Source organism: Ictidomys tridecemlineatus, chromosome 6, assembly GCF_052094955.1.
Source record: "Ictidomys tridecemlineatus isolate mIctTri1 chromosome 6, mIctTri1.hap1, whole genome shotgun sequence".
Classification (NCBI taxonomy): domain Eukaryota; kingdom Metazoa; phylum Chordata; class Mammalia; order Rodentia; family Sciuridae; genus Ictidomys; species Ictidomys tridecemlineatus.
In genome coordinates this window covers 185,842,318-185,858,643 of record NC_135482.1, presented here as the reverse complement: position 1 = coordinate 185,858,643, position 16,326 = coordinate 185,842,318, and the positions used below count along the sequence as shown (strand labels likewise).

General features: G+C 38.8%; 1 protein-coding gene across 5 annotated transcripts in view; it reads left to right on the top strand.

The window, feature by feature from the left end:
• The window catches only part of Dzip1 (DAZ interacting zinc finger protein 1), a 64,519-nt gene that overhangs the window by 10,471 nt on the left and 37,722 nt on the right, over positions 1-16,326 (top strand). For all 5 annotated transcript variants that reach the window (XM_078016215.1, XM_021729956.3, XM_078016218.1 and 2 more), the window contains 3 exons: positions 7,657-7,741; positions 10,445-10,569; positions 15,059-15,220. In XM_078016215.1, coding sequence (XP_077872341.1) covers positions 7,657-7,741; positions 10,445-10,569; positions 15,059-15,220 — 372 coding nt within the window. The remainder of the gene's footprint in view (positions 1-7,656; positions 7,742-10,444; positions 10,570-15,058; positions 15,221-16,326) is intronic.

Below are 16,326 nucleotides of genomic sequence, written 5' to 3'. Positions count from 1 at the left end.
GTACCTTCTTCTATCCCGATGACTCATAAGTTTGGTTTTTTTATGTTATCCCATAACTCTTGGATGTTTTTCTCGTGACTTTTTTACCAGCCTTTCTGAGTTGGCTAGACTCTTTTCAAGATGATATATTTTGTCTTCATTATCTGATGTTCTGGCTTCTACTTGCTCCACGCTGTTAGTGATACTCTCAATTGAGTTTTTAATTTGGTTTATCGTTTCCTTCATTTTAGAATTATTGTTTGATTTTTTTTATAATCTCTATCTCCTAATAAAGATGCTTAACTTCTTTTATCTGTTTATGTAATTCATTTTCAATGTGTTCTTTCACTGTTTGAATTTGCTGTCTCATATCCTCTTTAAGGTTCCATTCTATCTGTCTAAGATGTTCCTTGAGTTCTTTATATGACCATTTTTCTGATGACTCTAGGTCCTCCTGAATATTTAGGCTGCCCTGCATTGTTTGTACTCCTTTTCTTCCTTGCTTTTTCAAGCTGCTCATGTTACTTCTTGTTTTGTTTGACTGCTGAGTTACTGTTTACTCCTATAAGTTTATTTGATGCTTGGGAGGAAAGGTATTAGAAGGGAAGGGAAGAAGACTAAAGAGAATGAGAGTAAGCAGGTAGAATTCAAGGAAGGGGGAATAAGAAAATTGAAAAGAAATGAAAAGACAGAAGAAAAACAATTAGGAAATAAAAAAAGGAAAAAAAAATTAAAAAATAATAATAATAATAAAAATTAAAATTAGAAGAAAAAAATTTAAAAATTAAAAAAAATTAAAAAAAACAAGAAAGAAAAATGAAAATGAAAAAAAAAAGAAAAAAATCTAATAAATGCAGTCTTAGAATTTGATTAACTTCTCTTCCAGTAGGTGGCGCTGTGCCCACCAGGCCAAGCTTCTCCTGTCAATACCCAGGAACCAATCACTGTGCAGCAGCTCCTCCTCCCAGACTGGGCGAGTCTCCAATCCTGAGTGCCTCGGGCCTCCTCTTGTGTCTAGTCACTTCCCCACTTTTCCTCTAGCCAGGCCCCTCTCATCAGTGACGCTCACCACAATACTGGCTACACGCCAGGTCTGCTGCTCCCGGGAGCCCTGTTTTCATGAATGATTGGGCACGCTCTCCCTGTTTGCCATTCCCTGAGACCCTAAGTTTGTAGAGCTTGGGGCTGAGAATTCTCAGCGAATTTTACTTGCCCTCCGGTAGCCACGCCCCTAGTAGCTGGTGCAAGAGACCTCAGTTGTCAGCACTGGTGGGAGCAGTAGCCGGGAGTTCCGCGCTGCGGGTCCCGTGCCACGTCTGATTCCCTTTTTTTTTTTTTTTTGGAGACATACTTTTCTTTATTTTTAGGCTAAATTCTAAGTTGCCTAAGCTGGCCTTGAATTTGTGATCCTCTTGTGCAGCCACTTGAGTAGCTGGGATTACAGGTGTGGTCCACCAATCCCACCCATTGGGTGGGATTTTTTAACAAGACATTTATGTGTTTTACATAATAAACTACATTTTTTTAAATATCTTTATTTAATTTTTATGTGGTGCTGAGGATCGAACCCAGTTACTCATGCATGCCACGTGAGCCCTAAACTACATTCTTAAACTAATGGTATCGAACATATTCTAATCTTGGTGTTGTTAAGGAATGAGTATCAGATTTCTATCTATGAATAGTACATAGCTCCTCAATTTTAATTCATTGTTACTTTTTTTTTTTGAGGGAGACTCTTTCCAAATAGAAGCTTATATAATTTATCTGTATCAAATTCATATATGCATATATGTATATAAATACACACATACACATATCACATACACACATAACTGTCTTTTTAGGAAAATTCAAAACGTTTTAGAGAATAAAAATTTAAATCATTTACAAAAGAAATTATAATTGTTTTGTTAATGGGGAAATTTGATTCCAGGATATGTAGCATTCCTTTTTAACTTTGTCTCTGAAGGGGACCCTAATTACTTCTAAGTGTAATAAATAGGACTCCTTGACCTCCTGCTTCTTCATTGTAAGAAACAATCTATTATTAAATTTCTAATTTTAATTTCAGTCCTAGTAGATTAAATAGCCTTGGCTCTGGGGGCTGATAGATCCTGGTTCACTCCCCAACCACTCTCAGCAGGGTATTATGGTAATGGTAAGAAGAAGTTGGCATGTATTGGGCACCATAATCAGGAACCATTTATACTGCTGTTATCTGAAATGTGGGCATCAGCTATCACTAACTTGGAGTTAGTGCTAGGAACTAACTCCCATGCTAGGGACAGCCTTGGAAATTCGGTGAGAGCAAACATTTTAAATATATATAAATATATTTAAATCATTTTTGAGCATAGAAATGATAACCTTTTAAAGCTGCTGTTGCAGACTGTCATCTCATAGGTCATATTTGGCCTGCAGACCTTTTGGGTTTGGTCTGTGTAGTATTCAGCTTTTTGGGAAGCTGTGGTTTGGTAGCCTTGTAGTTTCCAATTCACCCTACTCTCCCCCCATGATCTCGGACTTAGCTGCTAGCGGTACCTTAAAGATTCCGATTCCAGAGGTGTGGAGTGAGGCATCTTCCCTGGTTAGGAAACAGACCATACCTTTCTGATGCCTGGTATCAGGGGACTGTCGCACAGAGAATATTCTTCTGGAAAACCTGAGTGAATGAATGGGTCTGACCATGCACGGACTCTGCATCCCCTGGCCCTACGAAGAACCGTAGGTGCAGATATATTGAGCTTTTTTTTTTTTTTTTTAGGTCCTGGGGATCGTTACAGGACCATGGATGTGCTAGGCAAACACTGCATCACTGTACATCCCAAACCCCAGACAGATTTGTTGAAGGCCCAAGTACTTACTTTTAGACTGTAAAATATTCCATAAGTTTGGCGTCCATCAGCCATTACAAAGATGAAAGAGAGGGTGTGAACAGTGTTTTACTGGTGGACGGATTCCATCGTGTGGCCTGTTTCACGTAGCCTGGCTCGTGAACCGCTCTGACGTGAACCCGGAAGTGTGCTGTTGCTCTTCCGGGTCAGGCTACCCGGAATCCCGGAATGGGCTCCTGCCTTCACAGACGATGGTTAGGACGCTCTCTGGGGTCTAAGTGGGTTCAGATCCATCTCTGCTTGCAAGTACTGGACCTTGACAAGTTGCTTAACTTCTTTGCGCCTCAGTTTCTAGTCTGGGGAATGGAAACAGCTGTCGAACCTCATGAGGATTGGGTGACACAGGGCCTGGCATATAGGTTTTAGTTAAAACCTGGGGTTGTTGAGAAAAAAAAAATGTCGTCGTGCAAAACACATGGCCAGAATTGAGTTTTTATAATATGTGAGAAATCACAACGGCCAGTTTTCTTTTTTTCCCTCCCCTTGGGCAGAAAATCCAAAGCCTGAACTCTGGCCTGACAAAAGCATGAGGCAAACTATGGTATCAATTTCACAGAAGTTGTGATCTCGTTCTCATATGGCTCCTCTTTGTCTCCATTTCCCTTTGCTTCAAGAAATCACGAGAATCGGGTAGTAAAGATTGGAAAAAATAAAGGATGCCTACTACTTTTTGAAGGTTTTATTTTTCTGGGTGTGTATGTTGTATGTGGCTTAAAGGTGTAAGGGTGTTAATAGTAGCAATGTGTAGGGTCTTTTTTCCTCAACATTTTATTTAAAAAAAAAAACAACTTTAAACATTCAGAAAAACTGAAACAACTCTACAGTGAATACCCAAATGTAGAGAGTTTAAAAAACAAAACAAAACATTCTTTTTTAAATAAAAACTAATAATGGGGCTGGGGCTTGGGCTCAGGGGTAGAGAGCTCGCTGCATGTGCAAGGTGCTGGGTTCTATCCTCAGCACCACATAAAAATAAATAAAGGTATTGTGTCCAACTACAACTAAAAAAAAAATTTAAAAAAAACTAATAATGGGATTATAAAAAGACAAAAAACTGCCATAGACTCATATAACAGGCACCATATCTACCTTTATATTTAACTCATGCTGGTATTTTGCTATATTTCCATCCACTCTTTTTGGGAATGGGTAAGGTTTTGTTTGAGATTTTAGAAATAAATAATTTTCCCTACATGCATTCCCAGAGGAAATCTCTGCTTGTCTGAATCTTTTCTCCTTTATGTTTTTTAATTCAAAATATTTTTGTGAACATAATATATTCACAAGAGAATGCTTTTAAGCTTGAAAACTTTATATAAATGATATCATATATAAATGATATCACACCTGAATTAATCTGCTAGGTCTTCCATAACAAAATACTACATAGGGCTGGGGGTGTCACTCAGTTGTAGAGCACTTGCGTAGCACATGTGAGGCACTGGATTTGATCCTCAGCACCACATAGAAATAACTTAATTTTTTTAAAAAAAGGTATTATGTCCATCTATAACTAACAAATAATATTTTTAAAAATTACCTGAGATTTGGTGACTTAAACAACAAAAATGTATTTTCATGAATTTTGGGAGGCTGGATGCCCAAGATCCAATCAAGGTGTTAGTGGGGTTCATTTCTGGTAATACCTCTCTTCCTGGTTTGTATATGGTCTCCTTCTCATTGTGGGCTCACACAGCCTTTTCTCTGTGTGTGGAGATGGAGACCCCTGCTGTCCCTTCCTCTTGGAAGGACACCAGTCCTATCACACCAAGGCTCTACCCACCCTATGTCCTTATTTAACCTTAATCATTTCCTTAAATGGTACATCTCCAAATAGTCACACAGGAGGTTGGTGCCTCTTTCCTGGTTTTGAGTCAGACTTTCCAAGTTGTAACATTACCATTTTCTCACTCAACTGTACTTTCTTACTGTTTTTTTTTTTAAGAGTATTTATGCTCTTACCCATACCTCAACATCTCCATTCTTGAGTTCTTTAGTTTGATCCCTTTCTTTGTGGATTGGATTGTCCAAATGATTCTTACCAATAGAGCCTATGAATGCTGAATTCTCTCAATTCTTCCAAATTTGAAAGATGTATTGATTGGGTGAATATTCTTAGGTCACACTTTCCCTCTGAACTTTGTACATATGGTTCTTTTGTCTCCTGGCAGTAGACGTAGCTGTGAGAAAATGAATGGGCCTCCGCTTTTCCTTCTTGGGGCTGATTTGCTTTTTCTACCTAAGTAATTCCTTCTTTCTGTCAAAGCCTAGTAGTGTAGTAAGGTATGTCTTGGTACTGAGGATCTGTCTGCAAATTACAGCCTTTATTTTATTTCAGGGAAATTCTCTTGTATTCAGTCTTTGAATTTTGTTTCATTTATGGGTCCTCTATTTCTGGAAGATCAATTATCAGTGTTGAATTGGCTTTGTCAGTTCTTTTGTCAGAAGTTAGCTTCTGACTGATTAGTTTAGTCTCTGTCCTTTGATCTGCATTCGCCATGATTACTGATTTATTGAACTCAGCATTTCCTTCAGTTAGTGACTCCATTTCAACAATGTCCTGGGCTGGGGATGTGGCTCGAGCAGTAGTGCACTCACCTGGCATGCGTGCGGCCCGGGTTCGATCCTCAGCACCACATACAAACAGAGATGTTGTGTCCGCCGATAACTAAAAAAATAAAATATTAAAAATTCTCTCTCTCTCTCTCTCCCTCTCACTCTTCTCTTTAAAAAAAATGTCCTATTGCTTTTTTAAAAAAAATTTATTCTATGATGATGTCTTAGTTCTGATTTTGCTTTTTGTATGTTTTTATCTTTCTTTTTTCAACTTATTCTATTTTATCAAATATCTTATTTTTATAGTATGCATGCTTCCCTTGTGTTTTGTGTTCTGTGAAGGGAATGAAGAAATTGTGAAGAATATCTTTGTTGCTCCTGGGATTTATAGCCCTCCCCCACCAGTAATCCATGCATTCCATGTTTTTTCTTGATTCTCTTTCCTATCCCACTTCCCTCCCCATACCTCCATTCTTCTCCTTCACCCCCACTCCTTTTGATTGGGTGGTGTGTTAGTCTCCTCCCCAATATTACTACCCCATTTTTTTCATCTTATCTATGTTTGGCAATCCTTCTGAAATCTTCTGTGTTTGCAAATGGAGCAGCATTACAGCTTAAAGATGGAATATTCCATGTCCTGGTTTTCTGTTGCCTAAGGGAACTGGGGGGTTGGAAAGACTGCTGTACTGTTAGGACACCTTTTGGCTTGCATGCTGGGTTGGGCTGGGAGAGTGGGAGAGGCATGGCTTCCTCCTCTTTCCCTTTTTCTAGTGCAGTGCACAGGCCTAGAGCCAGTATTTACATCAGAGTCAATGTGGCAGTCCCTCGAGTCCTGTGGGTGAACCAGAGCACTTAACATGAACAGAGAAGTTTAAAAAGATGCTTTAAAGTTCTCAACAATGCTGAGATATATGCCAGAATGCTTGTGTTTTAAGCCAAAATCTGAAGTCTGATATAACTAGACTAATTAAGAGTAAGGTGGCCTAGCAAATAGAAGAACATGTTACATGACCCAACAGGGAGGAAAACAGCTAAGTCCAGAGGGAGAGAATCCGCAGGACCAGTGTTTGATTGCTTTAGCAAAAGGTTAGCAATGAAAAAAGGAGAGAGAGAGAGGGGAGCCTATAGACTAGAAGACATTCAAGAACCATAACAACAATTGCAGGAGATGGACCTTATTTGTATCCTATTTCAAAACAACCAAAATTTTTTTCTTGGACAAAATGTGAAATTTAGGGGAAAGATAAAATAATGTTGGATATTTATTAAGTCCTTCATTTTCACATGTTGAAAGGCAGAGTAATGATATTATGATTTCTATTATGATATTAGAATTATGGTATTATGATTAAAAGAAAGCCCACATCTTTTAAAGACATATTCTGAAATATTCGCAAGTGAAATTTATGAATTTCATAATTCACTTCAGAGTGATCCAGGAATGGAAATATAAATGAAACAAGCTGAATTTTTGCCTAAAATTCAAATCAGTGTAAAAGTAGAAGAATAGAAATTTTTGGTAGAATTGACTTTTTCCCCCTTAGAAAAATTCATTTTTTAGATCAAACATTTCTAAACATTGTTCAATTATATGTTAATGCTGTACTCAGAGGATGAAGCCATGAATAGGAAAGACAGTCTGGGAAGCTACTTTTTAAGAACCTAGAGGGACTGAAAAGGAAACAAGCAATAATGAAATAAATGTGAAAATATTATCTGGTGAGATGTACAGTTGTGAAAACAAGACAGTGTAACGTGACAGAGATTGGCAGGAGGTTCTTCAGGGAAGGCCTTGTTCAGGGTATGATTGCCCCCAGGGGAGAGGATGCTCAATGAATGATGTCTTGAGTGTCAAGAAGGTTCCAAGGCTCTGAGGTTGGCATGCTAGAGGGACAGAAAGAAGCCACATGGCTGGCGTGTAATGAACAATTTAGGAGTGACAGGGTAGAAACCACCATGCTAATGGGAACTGTGTCCGGAGTTCCAGAAAGCTCCAGAAGAACTATTTTATCTGTCAAGAGGTAGTCGTCACTAGTTGAGTTTGGGAAGGATGCAGTAGGTTTACGTTTGTCTTTTTAATCACGCTTTTAGTGTACTTGCTAGGATGGTGTGTTTTGGGGAGAAAACCCCCAAGGGGTAGTGCTTTGGGTCTGAATTTGCAATTAGGTATGGATTCAGTTCAATATGGATTCTGACACATGGATTTGTGCTTTCTCCTTTTCAGTGCCATTTCTGTGAAAAGGCCTTTATGAACCAAGCTTATCTACAAAGCCACATTCAACGCCGCCACCCTGATGATTCTCACCTTGGTAAGGAGTGAGTGCTGTCTCACAGCTGTTTTCTTTCTGCTCTTCCTCCCTTTTTTTCCCTCAGTGAGACACGGTCCAGTGTGTTTCTTGATCCTTTTAAAAGAAAGATTCATCATCTTCGTTGATTCAGTAAGTAAATATTGAGCCCCTGCCATGTGCGTGCAGTATTCTAGGTGCTAAGAATATGACCAGAAGCCCAACAGAGGAGTCCTGATCTCTTGAGGCTATGTTCTACAGGAGGGGCTAAGAATCAAACAAATAAAAGAGGGAATTTTTCAAGTGATGACAAGTGAGAAGAGGGTAATAAAACAGGCACATGGGAGAGAGGGTGGCCAGGTGGTCAGCAAAGGCCTTGCTGAGGAGGCCATATCTATCAGGGATCAGAATGATGAAGAGGTTCCAGCCTGGTGAGAATCAGAGAAGAGTATCCCAGGTGTAGGAAACACTGATTGTAAGGGGCAGTAGGGCAGGCAAGACAGCATGTTTGAGGGACAGAAAGGAGGCTGGAGGAGTAAGTAAGGTAGCAGCATGTGGCGAACCCAGAGGGGCAGAGGCCAGACCTCAGGAGGCTGGCAAGGCCTTGTCTGGAATATGGATGTCTTTAGAAGTGTAGTGGGAAGCCACTGGAGGATTTTAAGTAGAGAAGGATCGTGATCTCATTTGTACCTTAAAGCACTCTTCTATCTATGGGTAGAAGATAGTTTGTAGGAGCAACAGTGGGGCAGAAAGGAGGAGTGCACAGCTGCCCAGGTGAGAGAAGATGATAGCCTGAACCAGGTGTCACAGGGCAGAGAAAGAGATAAAAATATAAAGGAAATGTTTAGACACAGAATCTATAGAGATGTGACTCAGCATGAGAGCAAGAGAAGACGCAAAGATGATCCTGGTTTTTTGTCCTCGTGTTTGAGTAAGCGGCGGTGATGTTTACTGTGATGGAGTGCTGGAGGTAGGAAGTGGTTTGAGTGCAGAGGAAGAGACTAGAAAGTTTGTGTTGGCCATGGGTATGTTTCCATCACACAGGCAGTAGACATGCAGATGGTGTTCTGAAGATCTGTGTGTCCAGAAAGAGAAAGACCCAGACTGGAGGTAGGACTCTGGGATTCTGAAGGAAAGCGTGGCTGGCTCATGTCACCTAGATAGAGATCAAAAGACCCAAGCCAGCCCACCAGTAGGAAGGGCAGGTGGAGTGTGAGAAATAACATCTTTGGGCATTATGGAAACCGAAGGAAAAAGTATTTCATAAAGGAGGCAATGGTCAGGTGTATCAATAGTTTTTGAGGCACAGAGTAAGATACAGATGGAAATTGACCGTTGTTGTCAAGATAGTTCTTGGTACCTTGAACTGGTGGAAACAAAAGCCCAATTTCGGTGAGCTGAGCTGAGAATCACGAAGTGGTCCTATTGAACACAGGCGTTGATGTCAATAACATTTGCTGGGAGGGAGACATGAGGCATAATCTGGACCAAAATATGGGAGCAATGTGACGATTTTGTTTCATTTGGTGTGAGAGGTAATGTGTTTGGGTGCTGGGAGATGAAGATGCAAGAGAGAGGAGGGGATTCTGTGGCTTACCAAGGGACCAAGTTTTCTTCTATTTCAGTGTTCTCAAAAGCAAAAAATGTAGGATCTCTTTCTCCATGAGCAGACCAAAGCATTCTGCTACAGTAACCCACAGGAATTCTTACTACAATCTTAAGTGTTTTTAGTATCTAGATATGTTACTCCTTCGTTTTGGGCCAGTCTGTTTCTGTTCCTGCCCATCACGGTAAATAGATTTGTTTAAGGAATTGCTAAGCTTTGCAGAAACAAAATAAAATTCCATTTATAAGTCACAGACCACTGCTAGAATATAGCAGTATATTGAAAAAATGGGAAAGATGAAATATTTTAATTAACCTACCATTCTTCAGTGTGAAACTGACCTTCTTTCTTTTCTGTTTCAGTATCTTACTCTATCTCATACTCGTTTCAGAGAGTATTTCAGCCTCTGAAATGAGTATTATCTCTTCAGGTCATCTTTGAGATTCTGACTTTCTACTTTGGTTTCCATACCTTTCATGTCTACACTCACAGACACATGTATATCCATTCAGTCATGTGTACATCTTCATGTAAGTACATGTACATAAGTATTCTTCCCTTCACTTGTTGCTTCTTTTTACTACTTTTCAGTTTCTCGCTTCTGCCCTAGTGACAGGGTACTGCCTGAGTTTGCATTCTGAATGCCAGCCCTCTGCTTGTATTAGCACTGATGGGTCTTCAGGAGAGTTCGGTGGGAGCCAGAAGGATGGTGGCCTTAGTGATTTCAGCATGGTGGCACTTGCAGGGAAAGCCCTTGTTTTCCTTCTCTGATTGAGACAGGCATCTTAAAGAAGAGCCCAGAGTGCCATTGGGTCAAAGTGACTAGGATTATTCCTTGTCAGCTTTATTGCTCCATGAACAGGGCTCTCATACTGTCTCTGTAGGATAATCCAGCCTCAGTATGGTGGCTGAAAGACTCTGCTAAAAGTAACTCTTTGTTCAAACATATGAAGGGCTCCAAATAAACACTAAGGAGCAAAACTGAGCTCACAGCATGCAACAAGTAATAATATCCCAAGTAAGAGCAGTGTCCTTTGCTGAATCTGTAGAACTGTGCCTTGTAAGTTTTCAGATGAGTTTCATAAGAGATGGTGTTTTAACAAGATTTTCCATTGCAACAGAGTATAAAACAAAGGCTCAGACGGACAAGCTCCAGAAGGAGGTGGACATGTTGAAGGAGCAGCTGCAGCTTACCAAGTCTCAGTTAGAGACTGCTCAGCACGCTCATGCAATCAGATTCTCTAAGGTAGGCTGCAAAATTCTGAATTAATGGTCTACTAATTATAATTAACTATGTAATTCAGTTGTGCCATGGACTCTACTAAAAATACAAGACACTTGAGAGTTTGTAGGGCACAATAAAATGTGATTGCATTTTGTGTTGTTAAGCTACTCTTTAGTATCTTATTCCAAAGCACATTGCTAGAAATATAGTTCTCTATTTTTTAAAATAGGTGAAATTCACACAGCATACAGTTAATTTTTTGGTCTTAAAAACCTTGCATTTATTATCTTATGTTACATTTTTTTTGAGTTGGAAGTCTGATAAGTCTCACTGCCAAAAATCAAGGGGTCAGCAGGGCTACCTTTCTTATTGGAGGCCAGGGGAAGACACTATTTTTTGCTTATTTGGGTTGTTGGCAGAATTTGGGTTTCTTGCAGTTGTGGAATGGAGATATCTACTTTCTTGCTGACTATGCACTGAGGGAAGCACCTAATTTCCCTGTGAGGCATCTGCACTTGGCTTATGGCCCTCTGACTGCATATTCAGAGCCATCAGCATTGGGTCAAGTACCTCTTGTGCATCAGAACTCTCATTCTTTCTTCTCATCCATGTGTCAGCCCTGGTGGGTGCTTGGAAGGTCCTGTTCAGAGTTACTCAGGGTTTCCTGTGGGGGAAAGGGGACTGTGATGTTATTAGTTCTGACCACTGTGGGTTGGAGTAGGTACACTATGGGTACCAGCTATGTCATCTCTGATCCACAGAGGATTGGCCTCAGTATACTTAGTGGAAAGTGAGAGATCACAGAAGAGCATTTCTTTTATTTTCACTGTTGAAGTAGTATAGCATACACTGTTTTTGGTTTCTGTATGATGATAGGAAGTATGACTTTTCTAGGGGAAACAACAAGTCATTTCACGGATAAATACTGTTTTCTACATGTTCTCTCTTTCTCTTATTTAAAAAATGATGAATTTACACAACATGAAATATACTGACCTAATAATTTTTTAAAAATTTTAATTGGTCCATTATAATCATAGATTACATTAGGATTTATTGTTATATATTTGTACAGGCACAGACATAAATTGGTCTATTTCATTCTCTTGAACTTCCCCTTTCCCTCTCCTCCTAATTCTCTTTTCTCTATTCTACTGGTCTCTCTTCCATTTTCAGAGGTCCCTTTTCTTTCCTTTTTTCTCTGAAGATTCTGCATTTGAGAGAAAATGCATGACCCTTGACTTTCTGAGTCTGGCTTATCTCACTTAACATGATGTTCTCTAGTTCTATCCATCATAACATCATTTCCTTCTTCTTTATGGCTGGGGAAAACACCATTGTGTATATATACCATATTTATTCATCTGTTGAGAGATATCTATGTTGATTTCATAACTTGGCTATTGTGAATTGTGCTACTATAAACATGGGTATGCATATATCACTATAGTATGCTAACTTTAATTTTTTTGGAATAAATACTAGAGTGATAGCTGGGTCATAATGGTGGTTCTGTTCCAAGTCTTAAGGAACTTCCATACTGATCTCCATAGTGGTTATACTAATTTATAATCCCACCAACAGTGCAAAAGTGTCCCCCCACCCCATCTTTAAGAACATTTATTATTTTTTGTGTCCTTGATTGCTATTCTAACTGGAATGAGATGAATTCTCAGTGTAGTTTTGATTTGCATTTCTTGAATGGCCAAAGACATTAAATATTTTTGCATGTATTTGTTGGCCATTGGTATTTTTTTCTTGTAGGAAGTGTCTGTTTATGTCATTTGTTCATATATTCTAGATATTAATACTTTGTCGAAAGAGTAGCTGGCAAAGATTTTCTCCCATTCGTTAGGTTCTCTCTTCATATTCTTAGTTTCCTTTGCTGTGCAGCTTTTTAATTTGATGCCATTTCATTATTAATTCTCGGTCTTGTTTCCTGAGCTTTAGAAATCTTAAAGGAAGTTGATGCCTGCACCTGTTGGAGTGTTGACCCTGTTTTCTTCTAGCAGTTGCAGAGTTTCTGGACAAATTCCTGTCTTTGAGTTTGGCTTTTGTACAGGATGAAAGATAAAGATCAAGAATTGTTTCCTTAATTTCCATTGCTGGTATATAGGAAAAAAAAAAGATTTTGTTTCTTAACTTTATGCTCTGCAATTTTGCTGAATTTGTTACTCTGATAGCTTTTTAAATATATTTATGTGATTTTCTATATAGACAATCTTGTTATCTGCAAACAGATTTGGGTTTGTTTCTTTTCCAATTTGGACACAGTTTATTTATTTTTCATGCCTAGTTGCTCTAACTAGGATCTCCAGTACAGTGCTGAATAGTGGTAAAAGCAGTGAAAGCAATGCAGCAGTACCTTGATGTGTTGCTGGTCACGGGAGGAAAGGTTTCAGTTTTCTACCATTGATTATAATGTTAGCTGTGGGTTTTTCATAAGTGCCTTTTCTTATATTTGTCATATTCTCTTATAGTCATTTTAATTTCTCTAAATATTTTAGAGCTTGCCTTCTGTTTCTATTTTACTGAATGCTTTTCATATAAGGATGTTGAATTTTATCAAATGCTTTTTGTGTCTGTTTAGACGATTGTGTGTGTTGCTGTTTCCTTCTTTCCATTAGTGTAGTGTTACATGGATTGATTTTCTTCTGTTAAACCAATGTTGCTCTCTAGCATACAGCCCCCTTGGTCATGGTGTATGATCTTTTCAATGTGCTCTTGGATTTGCATTGCTAGTATTTTTTGAGAATTTTTGCATCTATTTTCATAAATTATTGCCATGTGATTTTCTTTTCTTGTGTATCTCTGTCTGCCTCTGGAAAATATAGTCCTGATAGAATGTTTTAGGAAATAATCCCTTCTCTTCTACTTTTTTTGAAAATTTTGAGTAGCATTGGTTTAGTTTTTTGTTTATTCTTTTAAATATTTGGTAGAATTTACCACTGAGGACTTCCGGTTTTGGACTTTCCCCTGGAGATTGTTTTTTGTTGTTGGTACTAGGGATTAAACCCAAGGGTTCTTAACTTCTGAGCCACATTCCCAGCCCTATTTTAAAATACTGTATTTAGAAATAGGGTCTCACTGAGTTGCTTAGGGGGCCACGCTAAATTATTGAGGCTGACCTTGAACTTACAATTCTCCTGCCTCAGCCTCCTGAGCAGCTGGAACCACAGCCCTGCACTACTGAGCCTGGAGTCCTTTGGGAGGTCTTTGAATACGGTTTCTTTCTTTTTACTTGTGCAAAGTCTATTGAAATTTTCCTTTTCTTCTTGTGTCACTTCTGATAGTTTGTGATTCCTCCCTTTCCCCACTTAACTGAGAATTGAATCCGGGCCTCATGCAAGCTAGGCAAATATTCTATTCCTGAGCTACATTCCCAGCCCTAATTTGTATTTTTCTAGGAATGTGTCCATTTTACCTAGTTTGTTTGTTGGTGTGCAAGTATGTTTGTCATATTCTCTTATAGTCCTTTAAATTTCTCTAAATTATTTCTTAGACTAACTATAAATTTGCCAATTGTGTTGATCTTTTTGAAGAACCAACTTTTGGTTTCATCCATTCTCTCTATTGCTTTTCTGTTCTTATTTTGTTTATCTTTTGTTCTGATATTAAGTATTTCTTTTCAGCTGGTTTTGGATTTAGTTTGCTCATCTCTTTCTAATTTCTTAAGGCATAAAATTAGGTTGTTGAGATCTTTTGAAGTATAGACTTTTATAACTATATTTTACTCTCTGAGCATGGATTTGGCTGCATCCTAAATGTTTTGGTATTTTAAATTTTCAGTTACCTCAAAGTATTTTCTAATTTCTCTAGTGAGGTTTTCTTTGCCTTATTGGTTATTTTAGGAATACGTTCTTTAATTTCACATATTTACTAATTTTCCTTCTGTTATTGATTTTTGGTTTTATTCTGTTGTGATTGGAGAAGATTCTTTGCAGGAATTCATCCTTTTTAAATTTGAGAAACATTTTATGACCTAACGTTCAGTCTCTCCTGATGAATGTTGCATGTGTATTTGAGAAGAATCTATCATATATATATGTATATATATATATGAATGCATATACATACTATACATACATATAATATGTTTTTTATAATATGTGTGTATATGTATATGTGTGTATGTATTTTTTTGGAGGGAGATGGGGCTACTCTACTCAGTTTTATACAGTGTCGATGTATCAATTTTATTCTACTGTTCAATAGAGTTATTCTTTTAAAATACATTGACATTTTACACATTCTTGCATTCTGTAGCAGAATGCAAAGCAGGAGGCTTTTGGCCTCTGTAGGTATTTGAAGGGAGGTGATGACATAGGGATGTTGTGTGCTGCTGCAGTCTGGAAGAATCATTGCACACAGACCTGACATTATGGGAAGCATATTATAAGTGTAACTGAAACTAGCTAACAAATTTGAGGTGATGCTCTGACCATTTGTTTAAAATTTAGCGTGTTTACTTTATATCGGAACTTTTAAAGCCTTATATTAATACTTTCAGGAATATGAAATGCAAAAAACAAAAGAGGAAGACTTTCTGAAGTTATTTGATAGATGGAAAGCAGAAGAAAAAGAGAAACTAGTTGATGAAATGGAAAAAGTCAAGGAGATGTTTATGAAGGAGTTTAAAGAACTAACTTCTAAGAATTCAGCATTAGAATATGTAAGTACTGAACCTATAACTTCTCACAGTATTGGTTGTCTTGAAAGGTAGCATTAGAATGGCATTATGGTCAGAGGATCTGGAAGTCACTTTTCCTTGCCTTGCTGCAGAACCCCCCTCCCTACTCCAGTCCCAAGGAGCTCGAGGCCTGTCATGGCAGGAAAGGTAGACATGGATCACTGGTGTGGAAGAAGGAAACTGATCCAGAAAAACTGAGCAGGAATCCTTGCGTAGCCCCCTCCTCACCACAGGCCTATCCAGCAAAGGGTCTCTAAAGCAAGCAGGATCCTGCGAAATGATCCCCTACCCTGTGGAACAACCCTGGTCCGCACTGCCCAGGTCATAAGCATGGATAATAGACAGGGCTAGCTAGGCTGGGACCTTCATCCTCTGTGCCAAGTAGGGTCCTCCTGCTAGAGTTTTCTGGGCCCTCTGCATCTTAGTCATCAATGGGGTAAGGAAGGAGGGTGCTGAAGGATGATCCTTGAGCTCCCTCTAGGGGCCAGCAGGTTTTAGAAACAAGGATGGAAGTTGTTTTTGGAACAGTGCTAAGGTCCCTCTCTGAATTCTTTCGTTTTTATCTAATGTCCTTTTTCTGCTCTAAGATCCTGTCCAGGATACCATGTTACATATAGTTGTCTTATCTCCTTAGGCTCCTCATTTGTGACAGCTTGTCAATCCTGTCTTTGATGACCCTAACAATTTTAAGGAATACTGGTCAGTTATGAAGGATGCCCTGCTGTTGGAATTTGTCTAATGTTTTTCTCGTGGTTAGACTGGGTTTGTAGGTTTGTTTTGGAGAGAGGACCTTGGTTAAAAAAAAGTGCCAGTTCACATCACATCAAAGGTACATACGTCTCCACAAATTAGGACTGTTGGTATTGGCCTCAGTTACCTGGCTGAAGAGGTTTTTGTCAGAGCAAGTTTGTCTACTGAAAAGTCACTCTTTCCCCCTTCTTTGAACTGAAGTCACTGTGAGCAGTCCACATATAAGGAGTAGGAGGTCTGCTTCCTCATCCTTCATTTTTGAAGTTAACATATTGACTCCTGTGGTTTTCTGAGGGCTTTTGTCCTGGGTAACTTTGGGAACAGTATAAGCAAAGGGT